Source organism: Mya arenaria, chromosome 12 (genome assembly GCF_026914265.1).
Source record: "Mya arenaria isolate MELC-2E11 chromosome 12, ASM2691426v1".
In the NCBI taxonomy this organism is placed as follows: Eukaryota; Metazoa; Mollusca; class Bivalvia; order Myida; family Myidae; genus Mya; species Mya arenaria.
In genome coordinates, this window is record NC_069133.1 from 16,457,862 (window position 1) to 16,477,709 (window position 19,848).

The 19,848-nt window shown below is 36.1% G+C and overlaps 1 protein-coding gene across 1 annotated transcript; it reads right to left on the minus strand.

The window, feature by feature from the left end:
• Positions 1–3,643: 3,643 nt before the first annotated feature.
• Positions 3,644–19,344, minus strand: LOC128210500 (uncharacterized). The gene is made up of 7 exons (XM_052914848.1): positions 19,314–19,344; positions 16,923–17,087; positions 14,487–14,579; positions 13,622–13,719; positions 12,668–12,782; positions 4,740–4,910; positions 3,644–3,828 (listed from the first exon to the last, which is right to left on the minus strand). Exons 1-7 carry the CDS (start codon positions 19,342–19,344, stop codon positions 3,644–3,646), a joined length of 858 nt encoding a protein of 285 aa, XP_052770808.1.
• Positions 19,345–19,848: the final 504 nt, after the last annotated feature.

The window sequence follows — 19,848 nt, forward strand, 5'->3', positions numbered from 1 at the left end:
TTTCTTCTTGTGATTTTAATGTATTTCTTCAAATTAGACTCGGAACATAGATATACTAGTACATTAATGTGAAGTTGCGTACAGTAAACACGTTTAGAGTTATCTCCCTGTATACTTCGATACTATTTAAACAAATGTTGTACTAAGCCAATTAGTTTGGGACATACATAGATGTAAATGTGAAATTGGAATGTAGGACAAAGGCCCTCCCGGACACAAGCCCTCCCGTCCAAAAATGACAAGGCGGACAAAAGCCCTCCCGTGAAAATTTTCACGGGAGGGCTTTTGTCCGCCCTGTCATTTTCACGGGAGGGCTTTTGTCCGCCTTGTCATTTTTGGACGGGAGGGCTTTTGTCCGGGAGGGCTTTTGTCCGTTTCCCGTGAAATTGTACATTGCTAAGGAAGTGTAATTCTTGGGCTCATTGTTGCAAAGTTATCTCCCCTTGATCCTTTTTGCATTTTATCTGGCTTGTAGGTGTTTTTCCATATACTTTTCAAATTTGCTTATACGCTGCGGTACTATATTCAAACATGCTTTATATGCGGAAACAAAATATAATATAACAATATAACTTCTTGGAGGAAGTTGTACATAAAGTTATCTCCCCTTTGTACTTTCTCTATCGAAATAAGAAACTACCGAAATGCATGGAATAAGCTTTTGAACATTGATAGATAACAATGCTAAATTTTGAAGAAGTATGATTCTGTAACCAACTGTTGCAAAGTTACCCTACAAGTTTACCAGTAATTGCAACCTTTCGCTGCATTGTTATTTGGCCTTAATTTTGTTTGTTTTCCCATTAACTTGCTCATTACTTATGTTTTCACTCTTATTTTACATTTCTTCTAACATTCTCCTCGTTTAGGAGAGACATCAGAGCAGCCAATTGTATAAAATCGGTTAAGTCTTCGGATTGGTCGAACTTATCCAAAATGTTTATTGATTGGTCAATATTTATCCAAAAATAACTTCTAACCAATCAAATCGTTCTAAAGAGTCAGCTAGCCAAATGTTAACCTATTGATAACTTATCGAAGTTTTTATACAATTTATTGTAGTTTTCGAATTCGGCGTTCCGATTTCTAGTTTTAGCAAGAAAGATGTTTTTATTATAATGATATATTTAAAATATATTGATCAAAATGCAGTTTAAATAAATTTTAAAAATTGTTACTGTGTTGATCATCGATAATCCGAACCAATAATGTCTGTGATGTTTAGGAGCAGGGGTTTGCTTTTAAATTTGTACATGTTGATGTCAGGCAGGCGTTGTATGTTTTAACAGACATAATATCAGGGTCTGTAATCGCTAACTTCTTGCTTCTAAGACAAAGACCCAGACTCAGAAACTTTCAGGTTCAAAATATCTATGGTATTATGCACCAGTCAATTGCAACCACGGTCCCCAGTTTCGGGGAATAGCGGGGACATTGACTTCCAGCCAAGCCCGGGTAAAATCCCCGCCCTGTGGAGACAAACTGATGGGAAAATCCCCGCCAAATACCCCCGCAACCCAGGGACCCTAGGTAAGGCCCATTCCCCGCTATATTTGGCGCGAAAACAAAACCAGCGCATTTATCCGGCACTGCGGGGCCACCGGGAAGGTAAAAACACGGCCCATTTCCCCGGCTATCACGTTTATTGCTCCGGACCTGGGGGGCGTGGTTACAATTGACTGGTGCATTATTAGTTTTATGACGTCATTTTAACATCGCGCAATGATAACTCTTTATATGTGACGTCAGCAGAGTGGAATACGGCCGTATTGTACTAGAGTGTCATACGGACTATCGTATTTTGCGATATGTAATACGTGTGGATTATGATGGGTTTACAATCAAGCAAGATGAACAAGTCAGAATGCAAGATGAACAAGTCAGAATGCATGATGTTCAAGTCAGCAAGCTGTACAAGTCAGAATGCAAGATGTTCAAGTCAGCAAGCTGTTCAAATCAGAATGTAAGATGTGTAAGTCAGAATGCAAGCTGTACAAGTCAGCAAGATCTACAAGTCAGAATGCAAGATGTACAAATCAAATGCAAGATGTTCAAGTCAGCAAGCTGTACAAGTCAGAATGCAAGATGTGTAAGTAAGAATGCAAGATGTACCAGTCAGAATACAAGATGTTCAAGTCAGAATGCAAGCTGTACAAGTCAGAATGTAAGATGTTCAAGTCAGCAAGCTGTACAAGTTAGAATGTAAGATGTTCAAGTCAGCAAGCTGTACACGTAAGAATGCAAGGTGTGTAAGTCAGAATGCAAGATGTACAAGTCAGAATGCGAGATGTACAAGTCAGAATGCAAAATGTGCAAGTCAGAATGCAAAATGTACAAGTCAGAATACACAATGTACAAGTCAGAATGCAAGCTGTACAAGTCAGAATGCAAAATGTACAAGTCAGAATGCAAGATGTACAAGTCAGAATGAAAGACAGAATGCAAGATGTACAAGTCAGCAAGATGTACAAGTCAGAATGCAAACTGTACAAGTCAGAATGCAATCTGTGTTTTTGCTTCAATGCACTTCCATACTTTAATAAGGAAGTTTTAGTTGGTTTATTTTCAGCTTTATATTTTACATAGTACAGTTCATCCTACGTGTTATCGCATTCCATATTGTCAAGAAAATACATTCGTTGACACTGTCTTGTTTCCAACTTAGCACTCGGCCGCCTTGGGGTTGTCTGTGAGGTAAATATGGATCGTTGTCAAGGTTCCCAAGGTCGACAGGCATGCTGGCACTTCCGAAAAAAAAGCTGTAATATAATAATATAAATTGATATACATATATGTTTTTGTTACAGGATTATCAAAGATGACTGTTCTGAAATCGCTAAGGGTTTAATATCTATTGATGGCACATATATTACAAAAGCAAAGGGAGGATGTCTTAATGAGATAAACCGGGCCCAAACCAACCCACCCCAACACACCACCTCCCCCGACTCGTTTTGTTATGCGGTATGTTGGGTTATTTTACGGAGTAGGCTTGACTTAAGACGGAAATACGATGTATGCATACACTCAAATTTTGACATTATTTTGTAATCATACCCTAATAGTTTAAAGTTCTGTAAGGCAGGATTTGATAGAAAATGGAGTATACGTTACGCAATTGGATGTGCCACAGTGGGTTACACCTTCCATATTATATATTTACATCCGTCTTGTCCTTTGTATAGATAAAAAATGATGTTCATATTGTATAACACGCAAGTAGTTATGACGTCATTATTCATTTCATTATTGCGCTCCTATTGGATTAGCACGAAGTCATTTAACCAATGATATACGATGTTACAAGAATCAGCTATTCTTTTATACCGTTACATTTTTCTAAGAACAAATACTCAATTGCAGAAGATACTGCCAATGTTTAATCGCAATAAATATCTATTTAAAAGTAAACATCAGTATCAAAAAATGATTGAATTTTTTTTCTTGTGTTTATTCTGTATGAATGCAGTAGGGCAATTTCACGGAATTTGCTCGCGTGCCTTACTAGTTCATGCAGAATAAACGCAAGAAAAATTGCGATCCTTAAATATTATATTTAAACAATTTTCTCAGTTTGTTCGCTTTTTTCTACGATATACGTATATTCTGTGCTAGTTGTGTATTTTCATAAAATCAATAACGCTTAGACCAAAAGCAACATTACTGGAAAGACAAACGGAGTAGGATGTTCAAAGCGACTCGATGTTTGTAGGTTAATCCCATAACCCCAGCCAAATCCATCGAGAACACCGCCATTGTATAGAAGAAACATGGGGAAGAAGTCATCACAGTCCATGTCCACACTCATCCTGTACAAGAAATGTGTTCCTGAAAAATAACCATTGTACAAATGTACAGAAGACGTTCTATGGTAAATATAATATATTTAACAAGCAGCTATTTCAATGAAGAGGATTTAAGGAAACATCTAAATGGTAGAGTGTGTTTGAGTGGGAACCAAAAGATAATACTTTAAAAATGTCTATTTAGGTTTTATCTTGAACAAGCATAGAAAATGAATCCTTTCGTTCAAGTTTAACTGTATATGTGACCTGCGCAGATTTTACAAAAGGAGGTTTTGATTAACATAAAATGATATAATTTTATTTGAAAAGCGTTGGTATTCAGACGCAAAAATGTTTTGTTTGTGATGAATCATTACATTTACAGAAAACAATTTGCATATTTGTAAGCAAAAAATGAAGTTTAGTCACATACTATGTATATTTTTTATTCGTATAGTTTTATTTAAAAGTCTCAAGACATCGATTATTAAATAGTTTGGGTCATTTTGACATAAACAACATTCATTTGTTTGGACATAGGACTTCTGATGTTGCAAGAACGTATTTTCAATACAATCTGGAAAAGAATTCCTACGTGAATTAACTTCTTAATCAACACAGTACATCATGAAGCGAAGGAAATATGTTTATCCTTGCAAATTAATTCACCTAAAGTACGGTTATCAAAAGGTGAAAAAAAGGTTAAAGTATCAAAAGCGCCGCGGAGCAAACGCAAACGCTTGGCGCATTTAAATATCTTGAACAAATTCTGAATATTGGCAATGGTTAATGGTTTGGCACAAAGATTTTTCCACGAAAATCAGACTAGCACAAAATGTCCTATTGACGATGTGCAATAATCAGCCAATGTAGAAATCTACCACCGTTTCCTAACAATAACGTAGTCCAACGTTCGATTCTTTAACACTGTTAAAACAACAAATGAAAACTAACCCATGGCTTTGAAACATGTTGCCTCTGTCCATTCACTGGATCGAACCTGTTCGATTGTCATCGGGATCTGCACAGTGCTGCTTGGGCTGGTTCCGTTTTGCACCCATAACCCTGTACCGGTACCTTGTTGGTTAAATTCGGCCAATGTACGGCCCGTAGAGCATATTTTGTCTGAAAAACAAATCGATAGGCTTTAATGTTATCTACTTCCGTATTATATCATGTATAGGACGCTAGCATAGATAGGACGCAGGCAAAAAAAATAATGAAAAAATGGGTAAAAACCCTTTATATATAAGATAGGACGCAGCGAAAAAATGTCAAAATCTGAGCCGAAAAATTGAGGTTGGTAAAGTATTTATAACATATATTGAAGTAAAAAAAATGTATGTAAGGCATATTTCGATAACTGTCTTGTGTATTTTGATAATTATCGTCGTATTTCGGTAATTTAGTGTACACAACAATGATATAAGTCTTGACATTTTGAGAACATTCACGCATATTATAAGACTTATACAAATGCTGTAATAGTCCGGACACGCCTTCTGACTGACAGTCAACCGTTGCAACCGTTGCAATAGTTCCGACACGCCTTCTGACTGACAGTCAACCGTTGCAACCTTTGCAATAGTTCCGACACGCCTTCTGACTGACAGTCAACCGTTGCAACCGTTGCAATAGTTCCACACGCCTTCTGAATGACAGTCAACCGTTGCAACCGTTGCAATAGTTCCACATGCCTTTTGAATGACAGTCAACCGTTGCAACCGTTGCAAAACTGTGTATTGTCAAAACTGATGATTGTTTTGATAAGGCTTGTCGCTGCGCGGATTAAAGCATGTCAGGCATAATTAATGCGTGTCGGTAATTATCCTTGCCAGCGGAAGGCACGACGGGTAAAGTGCGAACAAACAACCATACGGTATTACCATCTCAATAGTTCGTTCTATTGATATTTATTTATTTATTTATTAAAGTCTCATCCACATATATTTAAATCAGTTAAAACATAGTATGTACAAAACAGGATATATATGCGGCCATTCTATTATAGAATTACAAGAGACTATAAAACTTTTACATAACATTTCACAGTGTGCAAATTGCTTCAAACAACACATATGAATACAATATATAACAGTGTATACTTAGACACAATAATACACTAAAAAGTAGGTTGAGTCATTTAAACGTGACACTAGGTGTCTAAAAGAAGTCTTAAAAGCGAGAAGAACATATTCATGGACCAATTCTAATTCAAATATTACATTAGAGGGTTATGAGAGTTATAATTTCTATAGAAAGGTAAAACACAAAAATGCAAAGAGACACAATGGTGGTTTAGTAATATATGTCAAAAGTGCTATTAGTCAAGGAGTGTCTATTGTCAGAAACCATTTTGACACACTTATTTGGATGAAAATTGATAAATATTATTTTTCACTTGATAATGATATATACTTATGTGGTTTATATTTGTGGTCAGATGACTCACCAATTAATGCAATATTTGACGCTAACCTATTTGATATTTTGAGTGATGATATATTTCATTTTGAAAATCTAGGGAATATATTTTTAGCAGGCGATTGGAATTGTAGGGTGGGTGAAAGGCCTGACAGCATTTTACATGATAACTTGGTGTCAGATTTAGACGATCATGATTATTTACCAGATATATTTACGGGAAGGGCCTCCCAAGATAAAGTATGTAATACAAGGGGGATTCGCATGCTTGATTTTTGCAAGGCCACCAATACGCGCATTGTCAACGGGAGATTAAGTAATGACAATAACAAAGGGGCATACACATATTTAAGCCATAATACTTGCACTACTATCGACTACCTGGTATGTAGAGAAATTGATTTTACATTGTTAAATCAGTTCGATATAAACCCGTTTAATATATTTAGTGACCATGCACCGATTGCGTTTGATATTAAAGTACATACACGGACGGTCAATGATGATAGGCGTGATGGGACCGATGAAAAGCGGACATACTTTAAATGGTGCGAGGAACACAAAAAATATTTTTAGACGGGATCTCATAGCGAGCCTAAATAATATTAATAATATATTCCATGACGCGGATTTTACTCAACACCGCGACGTAGATAAATTAGTTGATGATTTCTCATCTACAATACTTAAAAGCGCGGAGCCATACTTTAAAAAAGAATATACGCAGAGCAATGGTATTAAAAGTCGCCACATGCAAAGTAAATGGTTCGACCATGATTGTTATATTGCCAAACAAGTATATACGGACGCATTAAAGAATTTTAATCTTAATAAGTCGGAGTATAATAGAGCATCGTTAAACGAGCATAAACGCGCTTATAAAACGCTTATCAAAAAGAAAAAAGCGAGCGTATAAAACCCGTAAGGCGAAGGAATTGTATGACTTGAGAAATAAACGAAAGATTTCTGGAATCATTTTAAATCTAGGAATAATAACAGTACTGGTAATATCGATACGGATAGTTTCAAGTAATATTTTTCCGGTTTGTTTAATGACATACGCGCAACACAGATTGACGAAATAGATGAATTTGTTAATAATTCCGATTTTAATATTGGCGATCCCAAATTTGAAGAATTAAACTCTCCTTTAACGGCAGAAGAAGTGAGATCGGCAGTTAAGGGCCTTAAGCGGAATAAATCGGCATGCCCTATCGACAATCTATTAAACGAGTTTTTTATTGAAACTATAGATATATTGGTTGGTCATTTAACCGATTTGTTGAATGTCGTACTAGATAGTGGTCACTTTCCGTTGTCCTGGTCATATGGCTATATTGTCCCAATATATAAGAAAGGGGATATGAATGACACCAATAATTACAGGGGCATGACTCTTGTCAGTAACCTGGGCAAAATATTTACTAGTATTTTAACCAAACGAGCTGAAACTTGGTTCGAAGACAATAATCTGTTATCAGACGCACAATTTGGGTTTAGAAAAGGGTCCAGCACAGAAGATGCAATATTTGTCCTTCATAATCTTATTGAAGACACACTTTGTTCGAAGATGAGGTTACCTTGTGCGTTTATTGACCTTAAAAAGGCATTCGATTCTGTTTATAGGAATGCTCTTTGGTATAAGCTTTTTAATATGAGACTTGACGGGAAAATACTTCGGATATTCAGAGCAATGTAATCTGTGGTCAAATCATGTGTAAAACATTGCAATTCCTTCTCTGACTTTTTCGACATTTCAATCGGCCTAAAACAGGGCCTAAATAATTCACCGATATTATTTGCGTTGTTCTTAGAAGACCTGGAATTATATTTACAATCCGATATTGGGAGTGGATTGTCACTACATGATTTATGTATTATGATATTGCTATTTGCTGATGATATGGTCATATTTGGTAACTCTCCAGAGGACCTACAAACTAGTTTAAACAAATTATATGAATACTGTCACACTTGGGGTTTACAAGTTAATACTGTCAAAACTAAAGTGGTAGTATTTCGAAAGAGAGGCCCAACAAGACCCAACGAAACTTGGTACTATAATAATGAACCCCTGGAGATAGTCGACGATTTTAATTATTTGGGTGTTGTTTTTAACTATACGGGATCATTTGTTTTAAACAACCAGTATGTAGTGGGTAAAGCACTAAAGGCGATGAACGTATTAACCAGAAATATAAGTAAATACGATGTCCCACCTAAAATAGCGTTACAACTATTTGATTCCTTTGTCGGGTCTATTCTTAATTATGCATGTCCGATATGGGGGTTTACGAAGTCCAAGGACCTGGAAAGAATACACCTTAAATATTGTAAATTCCTACTTGGTGTCAAGCAAACAACGTGCACAGCAGCAGTCTATGGTGAATTAGGACGCTATCCATTATATATTACCCGATATTTAAAAATAATTAAGTACTGGTTCAAGGCACAAGATTCCAATAATATATTGCTTACATCCCTTTATCGTAAATCCCTTCAGTCGTGTGAACTTGGACGCAAAAACTGGGCATATAATGTTAAAACATTACTAGAGGGATATGGATTTTATGATGTCTGGTGCAACCCATGGAATTATAATGTTATAACATTTGTTCCGCTATTTAAACAGCGCCTTACTGATACTTTTTTACAGAAGTGGCGCGCGGATATTACTAACAGTACAAAACTTAATACTGTATTTTTACACCTACATGATAAGTTTGAAATCGCCAGTTATTTAAATTTGCTATATAATAAGACATATAGAAAATATCTTACCAAATTACGTGTGTCAGCCCATTGTTTACGTATTGAAACCGGAAGATATGGGGCAAATATACTTCAAAGAAACGAGAGAATATGTTTATTGTGTGATGCACAGGACATTGAAGACGAATTTCATTTTGTTTTAAGTTGTAGTCGTTATAACGATCTAAGGATACAGTACATTAAACGATATTTTAGAATTAGACCAAATATGTATAAGTTTATTGAATTTCTAGTACTCAACTGTTCTTGTAAAGCAACTATTGTTAATCTTTGTAAATACTTATTATTTGCTAACGATAGACGTAATACAATCATTAATGATATAAATGAGTAACCACCTTTATCACCATTTACATTTCCACTATTTAGCTATTATTTTGTGGAATCAATTACATTATATTACTATAATTTAGCTTATTGATACATTGTTAACATTCTCCATATAACAATATGATATCTACAGTTTATTGTTTACTCTATTATCTAAAAGTACCATCTTATACACGTTGATCACATATTATGACATTTGTCTTTTCTTTGTACGAATACTGTAACGAGATGCTTTATGCATAAGTTGAAATAAAATCTGTTCTGTTCTGTTCTGTTCTGTTCATAAAATGTAACAGCTGTATCTTTGGTGCTTTAAATAAGCTCTGGTAAGTAATATTTTAATAAACCATGTATCACCTCTAACTAGGTTAGGAGCGAACAGATTAACTGACTCATCCTACCATTATATAAAAAGGTTGAAAATTATAAAATACAAAGACATGTTTCATTTTTAAAACATCTGATATTATTAAAATACTAATAAAGAGCTGAATGAGTACTCAGGCATCATAAATATGACTATCATGATAACTGTATACATATTCAGAACTGACTAGCTTACATATTTTTGCTATACAACATATTGTTTCTAACGGTTAAAATCTCATGACAGGTTTTGGCTAATGTTCTAGTTAAATCTGGATGGGTGAATATAAGTATGAACTTATCATCATCATTTAAACTACCATAGTTTGAAACTAACGTTTTACATTTATCAATGAGTAACTTTCTATGCTCATTGTATGTTGGACAATGTAGAATAACATGTTTTTCAGACTCGACAACATCAGTACAGAAGGGGCATACCCTTTCCATTTCTGGAATATTCTGATAACGACCTGTTTCAATACTCAGGGGTGCAACCCCGCATCTAAACTTAGCTAGAGCAGATCTCTGTGGAAAAGAAAAACTCAGTTTACAATACAGTTCAGTTTCATATGAGTGCTTATACAATTTATATGTTCTAAGTTTTCTAAAATTTATATTCACATCATTCTTCCATAACTCAACATGTTTTTTAAACATTGCATCTGTCAGATCTGAAACAAATTTACTATATGAAAATGGTAGCTGGAACTATGAATTCAGATTCAGAAACAACAATTTATCCTTTACAGCAAATGCCCAATTTCTACATCTATTATTTCCTTTTACTGCAGCCCAATCAAATACTTTCTTGTTAATTCTTGATACATCATATCTAAGACATCTATTCCAATGATTACAGACTGATTTCCATTGGTCAACAATGATTGGTTTCCAACCCATATCTCCATAAACTGCAGCATTAGGGGTATATTTGCCTGTGCCTAGGAAAAACCTCATTGCTCTGTGATGTATTGCATTTATACATGAAAAAGACCTTAATCCCCAAACAGCAGCCCCATATGTTATTATAGGCACTACACAGGAGTAATAGAGCTTTGAATACACGTCAAATGGAAAACCACCATTGTTTTTAAACTTAGCGATGAGAAGTCCCAAGGCACGACCAGCACTTTGGACAACAATTTTAGCGGTTATATTAAAGTCTATATGTTCTATGAGTGTTACACCAAGATATACATATCTGTCTGAATATTCTATAGTGGATGTTCCACATTTAAAAACATAGTCAGAACGTTTCACTGAATTTGGTCTAAATGTACAACATTGCTCTTCATAGTGTTAACATTCATATCGTTTGAATTGCACCAAGAATTTAAAGTTGATAACATGGCTTGTCATTTGCATTCTCTGCTATAAGAACAATGTCATCTGCATATAGTAGTATACACAATTTTTCATTGCCTATTTCTATACCTTTTCCCAAACTTTTAAGCATTAATGTCAAGTCATTTAAGTATAAACTGAAAAGTACTGTTGACAAAGAACAGCCCTGTCGCAGGCCAGTATTTATGCTAAACCATTCTGTATAGTGGCCATTGATTCGGACACAGGATGAAATATCGTGATACAGGGATTTCACTGCTGAGAGCATTTTGGTTGTCATGCCAATATTTTCCAATTTTTTTCCAAAGCAAATTTCTGTTGACCGAGTCGAACGCTTTACTAAAATCAATAAAAGCACAAAAAGTAGATTGCTTATTTTTCTTTCTTGTGTCAACAAGATTTGTCAAACTCGAGATATTATCTATTGTACTACGTTTCTTTCGGAAGCCGTTTTGCTCATCAGCAATTTGATCATTTTCATCAGCCCATTTTACAATACGTTCATTCAATATGCTGGTATTCATTTTGTACATACTAGGAGCTAGTGTAATGCCTCTATAGGAGAGGGGGTCATTTGGATTTTTACAACTAGATTTAGGAATCGGGTTTATAATACTTCGGGACCAAAGCTTCGGTATTATTCCAGTATGAAAACATACATTAAAAAGACTATGTAGAACTATAATAGCAGTTTCATTTTTCAGAGTTTCGGATGGTATACAGTCAACACCTGCTGCTTTACATCGGTTAGCATTCCCAACAGCTTTGACAATTTCATTAATACTTATACCAACATCAAGGTCAGAATTAACAGCATTTGGTAAATTTTCCATATTCGTTTCATTCATGTGTACATCATGTTCAACGTTTAGTAACTTACTGAAATCTTTTTTGCCATTTTATAAGTACAGTTTTAACATCATCAGATACACTTCCATCCTCAAGTACAACATGCATTGCTATTGATGTTTTTTCTAATGACAGACAGCGGGTGTTTTTCACACCTTCGCACATTTGAAAAGATTTGATAGTGACAATAATGCTACTTTGCGTTATGCACATTCTTTTATTATTTTTTAAAAACAGTAAGATACAACAAAATGTTTTGTAAAATATCGAAACATTAAAATCATGAACAACGATTAATTGATATTTACCTCCTTTCCCGATTTTCCGTTGCCGTTATAACTCAATCCAGTTAAAGTGCTGACTCACCTCGAGTTTTTGTGAGTAGCGTCCCTTTTGTAAAAAAGTAAACACTCATGTTTGTTTTCAATTTATTTCTCAATAAATCATTTTAAAGTAAACATTTCTGCGTGTGTTAACTTGCGTGATTTTACCTATGTTAGTTGTTCTCTTCGGTGACGCAGTACAGATACTTACTTTTACCGCGTTCTTCCCCGGTCCGATATTTTCTATTTATCTATTTTATCTCGGTTAGCATACCAAAATGCGTACGCATACTGTACTTGTTTTATGGCGTCAGAGTTTAAAGACCCCCACATTTCACACACGGAATTCATGGTGTCGTATCATTAGAAATGCGTGTATGTGCTGCTCTAGTTTAACGGCTCACCTATCCATGCGACTGTATAACATATATAGTTAAATAATTTGTATCTGTTGTATCTATATGTGTCTACCTGATGGAATAAAGTATGCGGTGGTATGATAATTTCCACCCTCTTCTACCAATGGATGATTCTGCAGTTGCGGTGACGGATAATCATTCGGGTTCGAACTGTAGTTTTTATCAAACTGAAAAAAAAATAACGGCTTGGATTAATGTCACTCAAACGTTTAATAAAATTTTAACTACCATATTTAAATGATAAATCATTGGGGAAGTTTGATATGCTTATTAAACTTGGTTTCACTAGATTGATAACATCGGCTATATTTAATTATATTGAGTAATTCTTAAAACTTGAAACTTTCAAATCTTGCTACCCTGATTACTAAATCAAATTACCATGAGTGCAAGCCTAACTTGGAATTATCTTAAAAATGCACTATTACTCCAAAATAAAATGTACCGCGATTAACAGGGCGGGTAATCGACCTGCAACGTACCATTTCAAATGTAAACAAAAACCGGCCATCTAGGATGTGAAAAGGTATGTTTTTAACTATTTCACCGATTTTAGAATAAACTTGATTTACATCCAAGATGGCCGGTTTTTATTTACATTTTCAATGGTACGGTGCAGGTCGATTACCCGCACTGATTAATACTGATTTTATTTTATCGAAAAGTATGAAAAGATATCGAAAACAATGGTTCTTTTGAATGAAACCGTGTTCAATTTGAAAGAAAGGTGCAGAAAACACGGTATTTCTACCTTATGAGACGATAGTTGATCACTGTAAATCTTTGAGGACTAGACATTTCATATATGTGCGTTTTAATCTATTAACTACACTGTTACAATTTTGTAATCAGTAATTAATATTTTCCACAAATCTATTATTTAGTTAGTAGTTAAGGGTTTATAACTCAAACTTCATTTTTGTTATACATGTGTATGTGTTGCTTTTAAATAAAAATGTCACTTTACGAAACGCGTCCTTTGCATTATGCCAGAAAACGCACTCACCGCGGTCTGTATGCCAGCTATGAAACCATTCACATCGTACAGGAGAATCACGGCCAGGTCGCTGTCCTTCCAGAAACGCTCACCGTTGAAATATGTGCCTAAAGTAATATTTATGTCCATTTGTACACGAGTGCGGTCGATAGTTTGTTAATCATAATTAACTAGCCTTGCTTCCACAATCGGAGCATCTCGGCCATTTTCCATCAAATACAGCGTCGGATGTATATGGACGGTTTACTAAAAATGTCAGAATTCGTTATATTAACTACGCTGCAAGAATATCGCGTAGTAATTTCAATTTAAAAACTAAAGCCTAAGAACTTTCGTTTCGATTGTTCAAAGATTGAAGTTTTGTGGCTGAAACCGTTACTAACGCTTAAAGAAAAATGAGTTTTTTTGGCATAAAACATCAATTTTTGAACGTAAGTATAAAAACTGCGGTCTGATCCTTTGTCAGCAGTCTTACATGACTGGTTCTAAGACATTAACGAAAAAATAGCTCATTTCAAAACAAAAATTAAAAAAGTTTTCAAAACGGTGTTCATCTGTGAGAGTGCAGCTTTAGATGACATGTTTCCTCACTTGCATCATGTAAACCTACCAGTATCAAGTAGTCAAGACATTTTATATTGCACAATTAATGAACAGTTTGTGGATGGAATTGTCAGTAATAACGTTTAATTTCCAAAATTCGAGTAACTGTGTTTTAACATGACAAAAAGCACCTGTTTCTAGTGATAAAAGTTAACGTTAAGTTAATTTATTATATAAAATGATTGCATACCAGCTTGTGTTTTGCTTTATTGTTGGACAAGAAACACAAATAAGTTAAGTAAGATAAATCTAAAAATGTCAGAATGGTTACCTTGGCAATCAGCACCAACATCCTTTTTCACCCATCCCAGCTGCAGCGCATCTTGTTTTGTTCTCGGCACATCATGGTATTGATGAAAGGTTACTGAAAAACACATTTAATACATAAAAGTCGCTATTGCTTGGTAATAGTTAGATGACATAAAGTAAGATCTGAATGATGTATGTGTATTGGATGAGTGGCAGTAGGCGGACCTTAAAACACCCGCGAAAGTTGAAATTCTTAATGAGTATGCCTCAGCCAATTGTAACCACGCCCCCCTCTGAGGGTATACCGGGGCAAGCCGGGGAAATGGGCCGTGTTTTGCCTTCCCGGTGGCCCCGCAGTGCCGGGTGAAAAATGCGTTGATTTGTCTTCGCGCCAAATATAGCGGGGAATGGGCTTTACGTAGGGTCCCTGTGGAATGGGGGCATTTGGCGGGGATTATACTATCAGTTCGGCCAGGGCGGTGATTTTACCCGGGCTTGGCCGGACCGAAAGTTCCCGCTTTTCTCCGGACCTGGGGGGCGTGGTTAAAATTGGCCGGTGCATTAAGCCTAACACGTAACAAATGCTTATCGGCAATTCCAATGGCTGAGAATGTAGGTTGTATTCTAATCGGACTTACTATCACTCTATCGACATTACTTTTGATCAAATGTGTTCATAACCTTTACGGATGAAGCGATATTTACAGATGAATAAATGATAATGCATGTCTTGATATGACACCAATTATATATACATTTTGAATACAGTCGAACCCCGTTGGCTCTAACTTCAAGGGACCGGTGAAAATACATCGAGCCTCGGAAAGTTCGAGCCAAGCGGGATTGTTTACATCAGTTTAAAAAAAAAATGTTCGAGCCAACAAGGAATTCGAGCCAAGCGAGTTCGAGCCAACGGGGTTCGACTGTTTTTTGTTTTACCCATGTTAAGACATGTACGATATATTCCTGATATCCATGACAACACACGTGACGCAAGTTGATAGGCCGTTTTCGGCGAACTTGCCGAACGACCCTCGTTTTTATTATTTATTTGATGATTCAGCCTGTTATGATCGAAATAGAAAATTCACCAGCGGTTATGCCCCTAAATTACGCCCCCTCTAATGACACCTCCCGGATCAGCCCCTAAATTACGCCCCCTCTAATGACTACTCCCGGATCAGCCCATAAATTACGCCCCCTCTAATGACAACTCCCAGATCAGCCCCTGAATTTCGCCCCCTCTAATGACAACTCCCAGATCAGCCCCTGAATTTCGCCCCCTTTAATGTCGATTCCTGGACCAGCCCCTAAATTACGCCCCCTCTTATGTCAACTCCTGGATCAGCCCCTGAATTACGCCCCCTTAAATGTCGATTCCTGGATCAGTCCCTGAATTACGCCCCCTCTAATGACAACTCCTGGATCAGCCCCTGAATTTTTACCTTTCAGACCATTCCATTTGGGTTCTGAAAAGCATAACAATTTTAATTATCAGTACATTTTGTTTCATATTCAAATTATTAATAAATTAATTAATACAAAAAACGGCAAAGACTCACCCCGGAACTTTACGGGTGTACCTAGACACTCTTAACAGCTTAAAGATGCACTCTTACTACCAAATACGATTTACCACAATTAATACAATTGTTTTAATATACTTAAAAGGATTAATAAATGTCGAAAACAATGGTTCTGGTGAAGGATACCGAATTTGAAAGAAAGGCGCAGAAAACACGGTATTTCTACCTTATGAGACGATAGTAGATCACAGTAAATCGTTTAGCACTCACCAATCATTTAATATTTTTGTGTTTTCAGCTATTCAATACTCGGTTACAATCTTATAGAATTTAATATTTTCCATAAGCGCGTTATTTAGTAAGTATTGAAAGGTTTATCACTCAAAATGTATGTTTGTGATACAAGTGTAAAAATTCATTTTATATAAGAGTGTCACTTTAAAGCTGCACTCTCACAGATCTACCGTTTTGACAACTTTTTATTTTTTTGTCTTGGAATGAGCACATTTTGCGTAAATATCTGCAAACCAGTGATATAAGACTGCTGACAAAAGATCAGATCGCAGATTTTCATATTTCTGTTCGAAAAATAATGTTTTATGGCTTAAACCGTTGTAAAATGCTTAAAACAATTTCTGAACTTAAATATAAAAATCTGCGATATAATTTTTTTGTCAGCAGTCTGATATAATTCGTTTGCATGGACTTTCGCAAAAATTGGCTTGTTCCAGGACAAAAAATAAAAAAGTTGTCAAAACGTTCAATCTGTGATGGTGCAGCTTTAAGCAGCGTAAGGTGAACTACTAAGATATCGTATAGAAACGGGGCCGAGGAAAACTTTTTTACCCAAACTTACTACTAGTATTTCTCAATTTCAAATTTCGAGCCTTTTTAATAATTTATTGAAAAGTTAATTTCTAAACCTATCTAACCTTTAACTGGTATGGTTCGCCGCTGCCTGGGTTGGACATCACGACAACCGCATGGATTGTTCCGTTTAGGGGTGCATGTCCGTCTGCGGGTCTTGACACACTCCTCTCCAACAGCACCTTTACACTCGGACCAGTCAGACCACTGACCGACGTTTCCGTTTAGCCCTGAAATGTAATAATAATACCAATCGTAACAACTCGGCAATCTCCGGCAAGCTTCGGGATATATGTTAGATAATGACCGAGGTGTTCTGATTGAAATTAATACGTGTTCTTGGTTGCCGAAAGCTTATCATTTCATGCTGTTAAACAAGTGCAGTGTGTGTGTATCACGTGATAAATTACGTCATAAATGCTACGTCGGAATGCAACATTTTGCTTCAAATGGAAACTTTAAACAAAGATAACTTTACGATTTCTTCACCATTTTAAATCAATCGTAAAAACTCGGCCATCTCCGGCAAGCTTCAATTAATGTTGGATACTGGCCGAGGTGTTCCGATTGCATTTTATATGAAACATAGCGCGGGTGTCCTAGCTATTGTTGATAAAAGTTCGGACAAGCTTAAGGCGCCGCCAATGAACTTGAGATTCGCTAACCTGTTTAAAAGAGGTTAAGCAACAACATATACTATACTAAGAGATAGCGTGATGTATGCTAAGGCTGTCTATTGCTGGTATGTGTCTCGTCTCCGGTCTGTGTGGTCATACCCTTGAGCCCCAAGACGGGGTATTTGTTTGAACGTTTGACGGTTTTGGCCTGACCCTGTGGTTTCCATTGTTTTATAAGGGAAGTCAAAAGAAACACTTTGGACACATGTTGAAACGTAAAAACCAGGGACGGTTCCGGGAATCGACGTTAGAGGGGGTGGTACTTAGGGGCGCAACTTTTGACATGCGCCCTTCCCTCAGAACCGAAAGTATTTTACATGGAGATTTTAGGTTACTTTCATAAGAAAATTTTAACAATTTGTAGTCGGAAATGGTGCTTTGTGGTGTATTTTATCACTTTTTCTTTTTCTAGATTGATATAAAAGTGAACTTGGACGATTTTAGAGGGGGCGCGCGCCCGGTGTGCCCTCCCCCTCTTAATCCGCTAGTGCAAACATATCCGTTAAAACAATTATATTGTATAACCTTATGCATGAACAAAACTTTACACACATGTGCAACGTCAGAGAAACAATAGTCTATGTACCAATTAGTGCCAAATTTCGAGGTTCTGTGCATTGCATTACCAGAGTGAGAAATCACGTGACGTCAAAGGGGTTCTCACAATAGTCCCCACGGGTCACAAGTGATGTAAGCGGTCCGTGGCAAGTAAGTGACGTTAATTTCTAAATGTATTTTAATGATGCAATCCTTGGCCAAATTTTCAACGTTGCAACGTTCTACAAAATTCCGTCAAGTTGAAATTTTGGCCAAGGATTGAATCATTAAAAATACAAAGAAATCTTAAATATTACACACGTGTATAAGCAGAAAAAATCGTAGTCTTTTAATTATAGGCTTAGAAATATGTTCATATCTTTTATTTCAAAAAAGTTATTTAGAAATATACGTCAATTACTTGTTGGTTTACATCGGTTGTGATCCGTGGATAACCGTGTGAGAACCCCTTTAAAGTCACGTGATTCCGCACCCCGATTGCTACCCGAGCACTTAGGAAAAAAGCGCCTGAATATCACGTACAAAAAAGGGAGTTTCAGCCTTAATAAAGTGCATTGTTTAGTTCATGCATATTGGTGAAAGAATGAAAAATATTGGTGAATGATAACTTGATCATTCCACTCTGGCTCGAGTGAAATGATAACATTTGATCATTCCACTCTGTACAGACAACTCGGGGCTATTTTTACCATCCTTTATAAGATTTGCTTCCCTTGACTTGGAAAGTACATGTATGTAACAAGTACATGTTTGTTGTCGTCTGTAGTGCAGTATTATACACATTGACCGAATCGTATAGAATTGTCAAAATCAAATTATGCAATAGTTTTAATAAAACAAACGTTTTTGCGATTGATTATGACTATTAAAAAAGAACAAACTTACCAATTTATGTATGAACTATTTCATGGAACATACTGTTACAATTAACCCGCTTGGTAGGTATCGGTTGAATATTTACTTGGCCACATGTGCTAGTAATAGAGTTGAAAGATCAGTTCTTCCTACAAACTCTAACCGCGTACATGTACAAGCATTTTGAATTTTACCAATTTTCTTCAATTGTTTACCAGCATCAGTTCAACATTTCATTTGTCTTTTTAACAATAATGCTCAGAAAGGCTTGTCCAAAAGCTGAACGATAAAGGAGTCCAGTCTTATCAAATAGCTCAGATCATCGGCCATAAAAACCTGAACAAATAAAGCAGATTGAAAACCAACTAGCCTTTCTAAGCCATGTGTTTTCCGACATCTTGTCGAGAAAACTTTTAAAGTCTGCGCTCCATCCGTCTCAAAGGCATCTTCGGGCACATCATCGACATTTCCTCTGGGATCTTTGTAAACATAAAACTTAACGGAAACGTGACATTCAACTTAAATAGATATGGAACTAATTCGCTTTCTCAACAACAAAGCATCCTTCTGCTGCACTGAGCATGAATTCACCCCGAAAAAATACCGTAAGATCCAGAGTCTGAGAGAGAGAGTGACTAGATATCAGTGTGTGTATACCACGTGATAAATTGCGTCATAAATGCTACGTCGGAAGGCAATATTTTGATTTGAAAAAGGACTTTAAACAAAGATAACTTCACTATTTCTTCACCATTTTAAATGAAACATAGCACAGTCTACGCCGCTTACGGAGCCCCACCTTCGGTCTTTTACCAGAATTTAATTGCGAGTTTAGTTTCTTAAAACACTTCGACAAACCTTTTCTTTTGTAGTAAATGAAGAGTTATCTTTGATTTAAGTC

Coding starts and splice junctions, on each gene's coding strand:
- LOC128210500 (XM_052914848.1), bottom strand. CDS start 19,344: ATGTCGGAAAACACATGGCTTAGAAAGGCTA. Junction 17,088..19,313: donor CACATGGCTTAGAAAGGCTA/GTTGGTTTTCAA, acceptor ATTACATTTCAG/GGCTAAACGGAAACGTCGGT. Junction 4,911..12,667: donor CGCATACTTTATTCCATCAG/GTAGACACATAT, acceptor TTTGTTTTTCAG/ACAAAATATGCTCTACGGGC.